Raw genomic sequence first — 14,867 nt, 5'->3', positions numbered from 1 at the left:
TAAACTATGCTGATACATAATTTTACTTATATTTTTTTAACCTTCACATATTTGTAACAAGATTGTTTACCACACCACTATTTAAGAAATGTGTTTTTGCTTTGTTGTACAGTGTGATGATATATTGGCTATTGTACTAGAGTAATAGCACTCATGTAAATTGAGTTTTGTTACTGCAAAAAAGGTATTGAGAACAATTAATATAAATTCTCAATTTATAGTTAAATTAAAAGGGTTATTTAAATGCACAAAAGAAAGAGTAAATTAAACCAGAAAAAATAAAAAGAGAGAGAAATAAACGATGACACACAAAGAAACGATATTACGAGGGAGCAATGCACTTGGAACTAGAACCAGGAATGTTTACATTTATTTTGCTTTGGTTGTATTGTTGGACACATGGGAATTGTGTAATCTCTCTCACTCTGTCACATTGATCAGCTGGCATGCCTTTAATGAATACTAAACTAAGTCAGTCAAGGCCTCGTTGTTAGACAATCCATTTAAAGTTTGCAAGTGGTCTTACAGAGACGTCATCAAGATGGCGGATAGCTAAAATAATCTTTAGAAGTGCTCTCGCTTATCTTTTAATGTCAGTTATTTTTAGCCTACAAAATCTATTTTTAATCAGTTAAAAGTGAATAATTAACATACCTCTTTTCGTTCAGAAAAACATTGAGTGAAATAGTTGGTGATAGTGAAAATCCAGGACATTATCTATCCAGCACCGTTGAAATGTGATGGATAACTGGTTGCACAAATCTCCTGAAAAGACCGGACAAGGTCAGGATCACCAAGTAACTCAGGTGGACTTTTATTGTCTGTTTGTTTACATTGTTTCCTGGACTTTTATTAATTTATTAATTTAACTCATATTAATTTAACTCATTATTATTATTTATTGCTTTTAAATAGTAAACTAATTCTATATTTTAAATTGCTGAAAATTTTACTATTATTTAATTGACAAGTGCATACACATTTTCTTTGTTTTTTAAAGGGGAGTTTGTTTACATTGTAACTTTATCCTCATATCATTGATCTTAAAGACAATTAGTTGCCTATTGACTATCTACATTCTACAATATCAATTATCAGCAAACCTACATAACCGCCATTTTGAAATGAGATAAATGATTTTATTTTAAATATGAAGGTGGTGTTGTGACCCATCATTTTAAATTATTTTTTTTATGCTGAACTCAATGCCGCAATCAGTTTTTTGTTATAAAGCTTTCTTGATGAAATATTACAACTATTTAGTTAAAATGCCAATATTTAAAAAACAAAATATGAAAATGAAAAATGGATTGGGCCATTGACTTCAGCATAAAAAAGTAATTCAAAGTGATGGGTCACAACACCACCTTCATATTTAAAATAATTGATCTCATTTCAAAATGGTGGATCCAAGATGGGGGCTGAAAAAAATATATCCCTCATAACCAAGTGAAAATAGGTTGACAATGACTGGTGGTGTATACGTATCTTTATCTAGCACTATTTTGCAATTATGGTCTTAGTTTGTAACTGCACAATGTTAAAATGGGCTAAAAATAAAGTTATAAAAAGTTCTCATAACTTTAGAATGGATCAAGATTTCTAAAAACGGATTGCAGCATCCACGATTCACGTGGATAAACGGATTCAGCGTATAAATTAAATTAAATTAAATTAAATTAAATTCAAAACCCTTTATTTCATGCAACATCATGCTAAATATTTCACATCCTCTTGTGCACACGCACGTGCAAGGAAATCTTTAGGTACATGCAATTTTACAATGTTGTTACTGGCAGAGTCTATTCACTGTTGATACAATACACAAATACAATAAATAATAATGGTATCTAAACTTACAACAATAACAGAGGGTTTTTTATTTTTTATTTTTTTATATAACTTTACTGTAAAAAACACATGCAACAAAGAACAATAAAATACCAATGAAAAAAGTGATTACATTTATAAATTACTAGCTGGCCCGACAGACGTCGTCCTGTCCTATTGTGGTTTTATGTCACATGCTCGTTCATTTTCAAGATGAGCTCGTTCGCATGGCTCAATCACGTCCTGGTTGAAGTTCGTTCGCTACGCTCACTCACCTTTAGGTTGGAGCTCGTTCGATGCGGTCACTTGCCTTCAGGTTAGCTCGTTCGCTACGCTAACTCGCCTCCAGGTTGAAGTTCGTTCGCTACGCTCACTCACCTTTTGGTTGCAAATTAACTGTTCTCATAAATTAAAAATAAATATAGTGCTGCACCCTGTTGGTAAACCTATTAACTTTTTAATGCTATTGAACATCATAGAATCAAATTGTTTAGTTGCACCAGCTGTAAAGATTCTTTAATTCCATTTAAATATGAGTACTCATAAGGTTAACATGGGAAACTCCAGAGCCACTGGGGCGGAGCCCTATTGACGGATCTGCACCAAACTTCACACAAACCATCCTTGAATAATGCTTAATAATGCCTGAAAGTTTCATTACAATCTGTCGAGCGGTTTTGGAGTCCATAAAGGACAAACATACAAATATACAAACATACAAATATACAAACATACAAACATACAAACATACATTGGATTTTATATATAAATTATAAAGATTTTACAAAGTTTTTAATTTTTTTCTTAACACTAGTTACATTATAGGAACTATTTAAAAGGTTAATAATTGTTTCGGAAAATTGATTGAAAATCATTATTGACGAGTAGCACAACTGATTCCTTGACATATCACGTTTAAAACATGGAACTACAAGTGTATATTTTTTTGAAGCTCTTGTACATCTTTGATAGTTCTTAATATCATACGAACTGTGGTTTTAGCGAATTTCCCTATAGGGAAGTAGCTATTACCGTAGGTGGCACGGTAAGACCTAGACCCGGGACCGATTTACTTTTTCATTTTGATGTCCCCAGAGGCCAAAAACACCATTCGTTCAAATTTTTATATATGTATATATATATATATCCCCTAGACATATATATATTTAGATTTATATATATATATATATATTTACGTCCGTGAACGCGATAACTTGAGTAATTTTGGTCCGATTTTGATGAAATTTGGTTTAAAGGTGTAAAGCGAGATAAACTTGAATGAGTTCGCGAACCAGCATGATCGAACCATGGGAACGGGGCTTTAGGGGGGGTTTTATGGGGTAAAAATTGGTTTTTCTCACTTTTGACCCTCAAAACACAAAATTTCCCAATTTCTCTTTAGACCTTTTTAAAGAGCTTAAAAAAAAACAAATAATTTAGTATATAAAAGTATTTTTGTTCGATTATTACTAACGGAGAAAATTAAAAAAATTGTAAATTTAAAATTCCCATGTTATTCTTATGGAGAATATTGTCAAATGTTGTAATTTGCTTGTTTATGGATATATTTTGATCAAACTTGGCAAATTTATTTATTTTGTACTAAGCTATCAATATTTTACTCAAAAACACACTTTATTAGGTTCCTTGTAGCAGCAAACCTAGGTACTCGTTAAACCTAATGTTATTAAAATATATTTAACTGAAAATCAATTCAGACAAATGGAAATTCGCTTAGTCGGCAGGTTTGCTGCGGCGGGGGTATTTTATTACAAAATTAATGACAGAAAAAATGTACAATTGTGAAACAGTCAATATATCTAGTTCTTTGAACATGTAAGTTATACTTTCATACTTTGTTTTAGCGAATTTCCCTATAGGGAAGTAGCTATTACCATGGGTGGCACGGTAAAACCTAGGCCCGGGACCGATTTACTTTTTCATTTTGATGTCCCCAGAGGCCAAAAACACCATTCGTTCAAATTTTTATATATGTATATATATATATATATATATATATATGTGTCCGTGAACGCGATAACTTGAGTAATTGTTGTCCGATTTTAATGAAATTTGGTTTAAAGGTGTAAGGCGAGATAAACTTGAATGAATTTGCGAACCAGCATGATCGGACCATGGAAACGGGGTTTTCCGGTGGGTTTTATGGGGTGATAATTGGTTTTTCAAATTTTTTTAAATTGGCCCCAAAACACAAAATTTCCCAATTTATCTCTAGACCATATTAAAGAGCTTAAAAAACAAATAATTTAGTATATCAAAGTGTTTTTGTCCGGTTATTGGTCACGGAGAAAATTCAAAAATTGTAAATTAAAAATTCCCATGTTATTCTTATGGAGTATATTGAAAATGTTGCAGTTTGTTTGTTTATGGATATATTTTGATCAAACTAGGCAAATTTATTCATTTTATACTAAGCTATTAATATTTTACTAAAACACACTTTATTAGTTTCAGTTTCCTTGTGGCAGCAAACCTAGGTACTCGTTAAACCTGAATAGATTCAATTGAAAATCATTCAGAGAAATGGAAATTCGCTAAGTCGGCAGGTTTGCTGCGGCGGGGGTATTATTAGTAATGTTTCGTAAGGCAAATCTTTGTGACATTGAGATTGGCAAAAGAGTTGTTTGATAAGTGCCTCCCCAGTGTATAAGACCATAATGCATTGTAGACTCAAACCATGCTGTATACAAAGTTTTCAGATACTCAGGACTAACATAACTCCTTACAAAATATAATAAATAGTTAATCTTTCTAAGTTTTAAATTTAAATATTCTACATGATGGTTCTATTTCAACTTTTTATCAATTATTAAGCCTAAATATTTAACTTTTTCTCACATTTTGTGCGGTGTTATTATAATAAAGAGTAAAAAGATCGAGGGTTTTGGTATAAAAAATGTTTAATTTATGAGAGAAATAATGAGTAGGTGTTGTTATGAGAGGTGATTCGCGATGAATGAATCCAACAATGGATAATGGTCATATGATGGGATGTTAAATACAAAGACATTTAAATTAATAGATGAAACAAAGACACTTGACGGAACATACCGCCCCCTTTGAACCAATGGGGTTCAACAAATTAAAATATTACTTTTAACAAAAACAAAAACTGAGGGGGGTATTTATGTAAAATTGATTGTCTGAGGAACACATTAAGGGATGGGAAACACTTTTATCGCTGGTCTTGCATAGGAGGAGCTGATGTGTTTTAGCAAACAGGGTCTACAAATTGAGGTTTTCTTTCTTGAGGTTCCACTTGAAACAACGCTGAGGAGGGGTCTTAAAATATTCTTGGCTCCAACGGCAGCATAGGCTTTGGGTGATGTTTTGAGGTAAATTATCAATAAGAGGTGAGATCTTTGTTGGGTCAGGATCAGTTGTCAGAGAAGAGTTGATAAGAAAATGGCCAGGAGTTACAGCTGTCAGTTTCGAAGGTTTTGAGTTTGGTATTGCTTCTTTTTGTTCTTGGTTGGAGTGATTTCTGTTATCAGCCATAGGCTTAGTAGGCCTAGGCTTCAAGAAATGTAGGAGTGTGTGATGAAGTTTCAAACAGGTCTTACAAGTATTAGTAGACTTGCAGCGTTTAACAAAGTGATTACCAAGGCAATTTGTACAGCGTTTTAAGTCGCGTACAACTTTAAGCCTTTCTTGAGGGGTTTTACTATTAAAGACAGGGCAACTGTATATTTTGTGATTTTTGTGGCAGCAAAAACATTTCAAATCATTTGAAGTACATATCAAAGACATAGGAGGATGTTGAAACTGAAATGATTCATCAATTTGACGTGGAACTTGGTGAGGGTAAGATATTTGGAGAGGAGCTACTTGTGGAGCGTGACAGAGAGAGGCATCTTCACTATTGTTACAAAAGTCTTTAAGAAATTTGATTAATTCACTTGCTTGAGGAAAATCAGAAGAATTTAGGCGTTTTGATTCAAAAACTTGACAGAGATTGGAGTTCATTTTTCGTAAGATCAACATACTTAGTAGGTAGTTGTCTTCCATGACATTATAGTCAAGAACACTCAGAGCTTGTTCATTTTCATTAAATTCATTTAAAAATGATCTAAGGTTTTTGATAGATTTTTCATTAATACAGTAGACTCTCGCTCATCCGGGTCGGCCTTGTCCGGACTCCCGCTAGTCCGGATCGGCAATCGTGATTTTTTTTTTTTTTTGCGGCACAGTTTTATCAAAAAAATTCCGGATCGGCAATCGTGATTTTTTTTCTAGCGCCGCAGTACGTATATTCAAATTAAAACGGACATAACTTTACGTTTCAACGCCTTCAATTTATTGTGCGAGCAAGCCCGCATCACATTAACGGCATACATTTTGCGTTTTCAGGCGTTTATTGAAAAATCAATAATCATAGTGTCGACAACACGTGCCATTTCGGGAGTGGGAGGGGGCGTGTCATTAACCTCTGTCTGACCGTCTGCGACCTCACCTGTACCTGTCAATCTGACCGTTGCGTCGCGTGCATATTGTGTTCTGTATGTGAGTTCTTTAAAGTTTGACTGTTGCGTTGTGCGTATTGTGTTCTATGTGTGAGTTGTTTAAAGTCTGACCGTTGCGTTGTGCGTTTTGTGTTCTGTATGTGAGTTCTGAACTGTGATAAAATGAGTTGTGATAAACGTAAGAAGTTGTTTGTGTCAGTTGAAGAGAAACTCCGTGCTATCAAGCGTATTGATGCTGGTGAAACGGCGAAAAAGGTTGCCTTCGAGCTAGGAGTTGGGACAAGTACCGTTTCAGACTGGAGAAAAAATCGTGAACAAATTGAAAAATGGTGCACCTCTCAACCTAGTGTAAGCGCAAGTAAGGTGAGAAAAACAATGCGTACCGGTAAACATAACGAAGTTGAAGAGGCGTTATTTTTGTGGCACGAACATTTAAGAGGTAAAGGTGTTCCTGTTAATGGCCCCATGCTCCAAGAAAAAGCTAAGTTTTTCAAACGTGAAATTGAGGGGGATGATGGAAAATTCGCTGCCAGTGACGGATGGTTAGATCGCTGGAAAAAGCGATATGGGGTTCGGCAATTGTCCGTAAGTGGGGAAGCTTTATCTGGGAACAAAGACGCTGTCCCAGAATTTAAGACTTTCCTTCATAATCTCCTTGACGAAGAAGGAATTACCGGCGATCAGCTGTACAACTGCGATGAAACTGGCTTGAACTATAAAATGTTGCCCACAAAAACGCTTGCCTCAAAAAAAGAAGCTGCTGCACCGGGGTACAAAAAAAGCAAGGAAAGAGTCACGGTGTTAGCTTGCTGCAATGTCACTGGCAACCACAAGCTCAGGTTAACTCTGATTGGAAAATCAAAGAAGCCTAGGGCCTTCAAGAATTTGAAGAAAGACGAAGTGTTGCCATTATGGTACACTAACCAGCAAAAGGCTTGGATGAATTCGGCTATTTTTAAGACTTGGTTTTTTACTGAATTTGTTCCAAGCGTAGAAAAATATCTAGCAGCTAACAACCTGCCAAGAAAAGCAATTCTGTTGTTAGATAATGCTTCGACTCACCCCATTGCTAACGAGTTAAAGGACGAGGACATTAAAGCAGTTTTTTTGCCACCAAATGTCACTGCCCTTTGTCAGCCAATGGACCAAGGAGTACTTCAAGCACTTAAGTTGAAATACCGCCACCGACTTCTTTCTCACATCATATCGGCAATAGACCTTGATGAAGATTACATCACTGCATTAAAGAAAATTGATGTCTTGGATGTAATTAGGTGGGTGGCTGAAGGATGGGAAGAAATCCCGCCCATGACGATTGTTTCATCGTGGAAAGCTCTGTTAGACCACGAGGGCAACAAATTCACGGAGATTGACGGCGGGGAATTTAAACAAGATGAGAACCATGTGGAAACCGAAAATGTTGTCTCACTGTTGGAGAAAATTCCTGGATGTGACGAAGTTAATGAAAGTGATGTACTAGAGTGGATGAACAATGACGACGAAGATGAAATCACCGACGACGACTTCATAAGAATGGTGTCAAATGACGACGAAGTGGTGGACGAAGAGGACCTACCTGAACCCAAGCCAACCATTCCACACTCGGAAGGGTTCAAGATGCTGGACGGAGCCCTGGAGTACGTCAGTCGTCTAGATGGCGTGTCTGCTGCCGACTTAATGTGCTTGCGGAAGCTGAGGGACATGGCGGCAAAACAACGAGCCAAGACGGTAAAGCAGGCCACGATCAAAGACTTTTTCAAAACATAAGTCGTACTGAACTGTAAGTTACGTCAGTTTTAAAATACGTTACAGTACATTTTTTTTCAATTAACTTATAGAGTAAACTGTCTAAAGTTACTTTACTGTATTTTTTATTTACGTCAAGTTTGTGAGGTTTAATTTTCCAATTGTACATAGCTTTTTGTTTTTTATGACAGGTTAACTTCCTAAAAGTAGGCCTATGTAGCTAAAGTTTTATTTTTTGCTTTGTTATTTACGTCAAGTTTGTGATGTTTAATTTTCCAATTGTAACTTTTTGTTTTTTTTTATGACAGTTACAACTTCCTAAAAGTAGGCCTATTTTGCAAAAGTTTTCTTTTTTGCTTTGTTATTTACGTAAAGTTTGTGAGGATTAATTTTCCAATTGTAACTTTTTGTTTTTTATGACAGTTACAACTTCCTAAAAATAGGCCTATCTAGCTAAAGTTTTCTTTTTTGCTTTGTTATTTACGTCAAGTTTGTGTTCACGTTTATATTTTGTTGTTGCAATAAAACAATTTTATGTTCATTTCGTGAACTATTTATTTTACTCCTGTGATTCATTGCTGTACTGTTGTACTGTATAGGCTACTGTAAATACAGTAGTTTATACAGTACATTTAACGTATGGTAAATTGCTTTGTTTTTTACAGTTCCCGCATTACTATGCTATATTTTTTATCAATACAGTACAGTAGTGCTATTGTAAATTACAGTAAAATAGCCGACTGTAATTTATTACGATAGTTTTAACTTGTTTTAGACGCTCCCGTTTGTATTAGCGCGTGTTTTGACGAAACCGCTTGCCGTAATGGCAAAATTTACGAATATTTGCTTGACTCTCGATAGTCCGGATTTTTCGTAATCCGGACCGGACGTCCGCCACATTAGTCCGGATGAGCAAGAGTCTACTGTATTGGGTAAATCGACAATTTTACTGAGGTGGACAGAGATTAGCCTACGCTTCGAGTGATATCTTTCCCGTAAAGCATTATAGGCTACTGTATAGTTGTCAGACGAGATCGGTAGGGATTTGATTAGGTGTAAGGCTTCGCCTTCAAGTGAACTTATCAAGTACTGGTGTTTTTCAACAAGGGATAAGCTACTGTTGTTGTGGATAGTAGTATCAAAAAGGTTAATGTAGGATATCCATGTTTTAGTGTCACCATTGAAGGACTTCAGTTCTAGCTTGGGCAATTTTACAACGCTATGAGTAGGCCTAGAGGTTGGGTTTGATGCTACAGAGTTATTTGACAAGTGTTCATCATTAGAGTTCTGAATAAGAAGAGAAATTTCTGTTTGAATGTTAATTGATAGTTCTGTTATGTCGTTCTGGAGCTTTAAAATAGCTTCTTCTTTGTCAGAAAAAACGTTAGTATTGTCATCAACATCAAGAAGCTTATCAAGGTTAGCTTCAAAATTGGCAGAAATTGTTTTAGCTTCTTGCAAATAAAGGTTAAGTTTAGTGGTTTGAGCTTCTGTTATTTCTGATGGACACGATTGGATATACTCACTGATCGAATTTAATTTATCTAATTGCAAATTGCATCTATTAGAAAATGTTGAAAATCTCATTTTGAAAGTTAGGCCTTGATCGTTCAATGAGTTAACTTAAGTAAGTAGTCTAGTTATTGTAAATGGATGGAGTAATTTGAGGATAAGGACGACTGAGGAATAAAATCAGGGTTTCTTTATTATTTCAGTGTTGATAGTGATTTATTTTGATAACTTACGATGAGATGCGGTGCATTGTCTTCGAAGTACAAACATAACCTTACTTTTGAGTTTCTTGACGTTTGACGTTTGAAGTTGAAGTTGTAGACGAAATCGAAATGAAGTGATGAATGCGGAGCGGAACTAGCAGAACGATGACGATGTTGAACACTTGGAATGAGAGGAGTGTGGACTGTATCGTGACGTAGATGAAAAGTTCAAAATGGCGATGCGGTTTTGTCCTTGGCGGCTTCACGTTGGATGAAATACGTTCAACCGAGACATTTAAATTAACTTGAGAAAAAGACGCACTAATGTTCGTAGATATAATCCGCGGCTCGATAGGACCAAAAATCCGCGGCTCGAAAGGACCAAAAATGTGCGGTGTTATTATAATAAAGAGTAAAAAGATCGAGGGTTTTGGTATAAAAAATGTTTAATTTATGAGAGAAATAATGAGTAGGTGTTGTTATGAGAGGTGATTCGCGATGAATGAATCCAACAATGGATAATGGTCATATGATGGGATGTTAAATACAAAGACATTTAAATTAATAGATGAAACAAAGACACTTGACGGAACACATTTCAATTTCATGACGATTGCAACTATAAATACAACCATGTACATGACACTTAAGAACAAAATCAAATTCATTTGCTTTACAAGAAAAATCAATACATTTAGTCGTTTTTATATTTACAATTAGTTTGTTTACTGTACACCAATTACCTATTTTTTCTAAATCTTCCTGCAAACATTTGTGCAACATATTATAGTTTTTATTTTTACAAATAATAGCTGTCTAGTTTGAAACTATGGGTCACAACCACAACTCTACCTTTACATTTGAAAACAAATTTTGTATCCAATATGGCGGATCCAAGATGGCGGCCAAAAATGTATACCCAGTCAAAATGAAGTACCGGAACTAACTACTCTACAATGATCTGATATCTTAAGAAATGTAGAAAAAAGTGGTTGAGAACTCATTTAAAACTCACCCTGTATATTTGACGATAAAATAGATACTGTCTCGTCTGTTGAAAATTTTAAATATAGCCACACAAACTGATGCCCTTTAATCAATTTCTGAACAGTTTCATCCCTTGGTTTAGTGTTGGCTTAAAAGTTTGTTCATATTCACTTGTGACACACAGTGTGGATTGTTTCAGAACTGCTAGGTCTAGACTCCACCAAGGCACCACAGGACAAGTTAGCGTGTGTGGTCCGGTGTTGCAGCATTATAAATAAATAAAATAAAGTAATTAATAAATAAAAATGCCTTTATTTATCAGCGATTCTCAAAATCTACATCTTTTTTTTGCTGCAGACTGTCCTGTCCTGCATCTGCTGATGAGTTCCTACCAGCTCTTAACACACAGTGTGGATTGTTTCAGAACTGCTAGGTGTAGACTCCACCAAGGCGCCACAGGACAAGTTAGCATGTGTGATCCGTTGCTGTCGCTACATCTTCACTTTGCTGCAGACTGTTGGAGGTCCTGCATCTGCTGATGAGTTCCTGCCAGCTCTTAACACACAGTGTGGATTGTTTCAGAACTGCTAGGTCTAGACTCCACCAAGGCACCACAGGACAAGTTAGCATGTGTGATCCGTTGTTGTTGCAACATCTTCACTTTGCTGCAGACTGTCGGAGGTCCTGCATCTGCTGATGAGTTCCTGCCAGCTCTTAACACACAGTGTGGATTGTTTCAGAACTGCTAGGTCTAGACTCCACCAAGGCACCACAGGACAAGTTAGCATGTGTGATCCGTTGCTGTCACTACATCTTCACTTTGCTGCAGACTGTTGGAGGTCCTGCATCTGCTGATGAGTTCCTGCCAGCTCTTAACACACAGTGTGGATTGTTTCAAAATTGCTAGGTCTAGACTCCACCAAGGCACCACAGGACAAGTTAGCATGTGTGATCCGTTGCTGTCGCTACATCTTCACTTTGCTGCGGACTGTCGGAGGTCCTGCATCTGCTGATGAGTTCCTGCCAGCTCTTAACACACAGTATGGATTGTTTCAGAACTGCTAGGTCTAGACTCCACCAAGGCACCACAGGACAAGTTAGTGTGTGTGATCCGTTGCTGTCCCAACATCTTCACTTTGCTGCAGACTGTTGGAGGTCCTGTATCTGCTGATGAGTTCCTGCCAGCTCTTAACACACACCACCAAGGCACTAGACCAAGGTGGTCTAGACTCCACCAAGGTACCACAGGACAAGTTAGCGTGTGTGGTCCATTGTTGTCGCAACATCTTCACTTTGCTGCAGACTGTCGGAGGTCCTGCGTCTGCTGATGAGTTCCTACCAGCTCTTAACACACAGTGTGGATTGTTTCAGAACTGCTAGGTGTAGACTCCACCAAGGCACCACAGGACAAGTTAGTGTGTGTGATCCGTTGCTGTCCCAACATCTTCACTTTGCTGCAGACTGTTGGAGGCCCTGTATCTGCTGATGAGTTCCTGCCAGCTCTTAACACACACCACCAAGGCACTAGACCAAGGTGGTCTAGACTCCACCAAGGTACCACAGGACAAGTTAGCGTGTGTGGTCCATTGTTGTCGCAACATCTTCACTTTGCTGCAGACTGTCGGAGGTCCTGCGTCTGCTGATGAGTTCCTACCAGCTCTTAACACACAGTGTGGATTGTTTCAGAACTGCTAGGTGTAGACTCCACCAAGGCATCACAGGACAAGTTAGCATGTGTGGTCCGTTGTTGTTGCAACATCTTCACTTTGCTGCAGACTGTCGGAGGTCCTGCTTCTGCTGATGACTTCCTACCAGCTCTTAACACACAGTGTGGATTGTTTCAGAACTGCTAGGTCTAGACTCCACCAAGGCACCACAGGACAAGTTAGCGTGTGTGGTCCGTTGTTGTCGCAACATCTTCACTTTGCTGCAGACTGTCGGAGGTCCTGCATCTGCTGATGAGTTCCTACCAGCCCTCATATTGGTCGTACTCAAGACAAACCCTGCCAGACTCAAGAGCAACATTAACTACATCACTAGGTTCTGCAATGCCAGTCGGCTCATGAGTGGGGAAGGGGGATATTGCTTTACCAACTTGGTAAGTCTGTCAAGTACATTACACATACAAATCTTCAAAATATATAAATCCGATAAATACAAGAATACTTTTGTATGTTCAATTACCTCTAACAACACCTAATAACAAGTTCCTAACCAAGTTAATTTTATAAGTATCAGTAGGCCTAGATGTTTTCAACTTGAAATTATTACAGTAGATATACACTTTTTACTTGGAAAGTATTCCAATCTTGGTGGAATTTTTACATGTTGTCTGGGGGTACTCTGGGATGTATATCCTGAGTCTTCAACCTCTAGCACCCTGTGCTAACTTTAGGAGGGGTCAAAAACTTAAAAGTTTTCAGTATTTTTTATGTTTTTTGTGTATATGTTGTAAGTTAAGCATATTTTGTTTACCATTGTGCTTTACGAAGTTGTAGAGAATAAAATTTGCTAAATTTTGGTTGGTAAAACAATTTTGTAGACTCAATATATACTGGAATACGGCCGAACAAAGTTTGATTTCGTTTTTTATGTAAGCAAATTGTTGAAAACAGAATGTTTCGGCCCTATAATTATTTATTACTATCTTTGCCATGTAGTTATTTTAAAAACTCATCAATATTAACATCTTGGAATAGGTATCTATTAATCCCCCCCCCATCACCCTTCATAAACTCACCAATAACTTTCGGTGGAAACTTGATCAAAATTGGTCCAGAAGTTTTCAATAAAACGCTGCAAATATACAGACACATATTATGTAAAAACAATTTAGACAAAAGAAATCCCAAAATCTAAATACAAAAATTGATTTATTTTAACAATCAATATACTTTCTCTATATATTAGCGAATTTCCCATATACGGAATAAGCTATTACCGTAGGTCTCATGGTAAGACTTGGACCCGGGACCGATTTACTTTTTCATTTTAATGTCCCTAGAAGCCAAAAACTCTATACTTTCAAATTCATATATATATATACACGAGGAGAACATTAAGTACTCATGATATATCTTATACACGATGCGAACGTTAGGTCCTCATGAGTCTGAGTACTTTACGTTTGCTGGGTATATATTTTAACGAATATAAGATTGATCGTCAGCACATTAAGTCCTCACATTTCTACCAACGTAAATGAAATAAATTGCCCAACTTTTCGAAAACAAAATATTACATCAACTATCAGTTACCAATTACTGATTTAGTTTCTTAGCAATAATCTTGAATATAAGCGCTGAATATTATTTATATTTTAGTATTTTTAGTTGCTTTACGTTATTTGTTTGGTTACCAATAAAATATTTGAGAGAAGAATGCTTATATAAATAGCACGGGCTGGGACTATCGATACATTTTTTGTATGAATAAAATATAGTTTTATTTGTACATAGCACATTATTACTGTTTTTGAATCGCAGTTGTCACGCTGAACGTTGTTTGTCATTTCAGTTTTCTTATCTTTATAAGACCGAGCATCGGCTTTAATATGGATAATGTTACTAATTAATTTACTGTTAATTGTTATTTTGTTAACGATTATGATGATATACAAGACTTAGACACCTGCAACGTATACGATATTTTGTTTAACTCAATGTAAAACATAAAAATATCCACAGTTAAATTGTCTACCAATCGGTAGTAATATTAAAGAGTATTCCTGTTTAAGTTCTTAGTATAGTATTGAGTGAGGCCTGGCTGATAACGGTTTTCCAGTTAGTACATGTAGGCTACGTACAGTATACTAGTATACTGTAGGCTACATGAATCAGAAAACCCGTTGAACAGAATTAAAAAGTGGTGTACAGGGACAGTGCACTAGAGACGGCTACGACTACGACAGTGTGCTCTCGCGGTCACGTGCCGTGAGCGTGGACGCGTGGCCAGCTGGTTGTCACAAGTCTCACTAGACTAGAACCACTGACTTTATATCTACACTATATAAAGTCAATGCATTGACTATATGTATGTGTAGATATAAAGTCAATGCTAGAACGGTCACCCGTGCGTGCTGCTTGGTGTGTACTGCGGCCCAAGC

The 14,867-nt window shown here is 36.6% G+C and overlaps 1 protein-coding gene across 7 annotated transcripts in view; it reads left to right on the top strand.

Annotated features, from left to right (window-relative positions):
* The window catches only part of LOC128982937 (rab5 GDP/GTP exchange factor-like), a 255,403-nt gene that overhangs the window by 93,917 nt on the left and 146,619 nt on the right, over positions 1–14,867 (top strand). For all 7 annotated transcript variants that reach the window (XM_054402024.1, XM_054402025.1, XM_054402028.1 and 4 more), the window contains exon 7: positions 12,607–12,860. In XM_054402024.1, coding sequence (XP_054257999.1) covers positions 12,607–12,860 — 254 coding nt within the window. The remainder of the gene's footprint in view (positions 1–12,606; positions 12,861–14,867) is intronic.

The sequence above is a fragment of the Macrosteles quadrilineatus genome, unplaced genomic scaffold, assembly GCF_028750875.1.
Source record: "Macrosteles quadrilineatus isolate MER2022 unplaced genomic scaffold, UCM_ALF_1.0 Scaffold_1__1_contigs__length_201487025, whole genome shotgun sequence".
Lineage (NCBI taxonomy): Eukaryota > Metazoa > Arthropoda > Insecta > Hemiptera > Cicadellidae > Macrosteles > Macrosteles quadrilineatus.
This window is presented reverse-complemented; position numbering and strand designations above follow the sequence as displayed.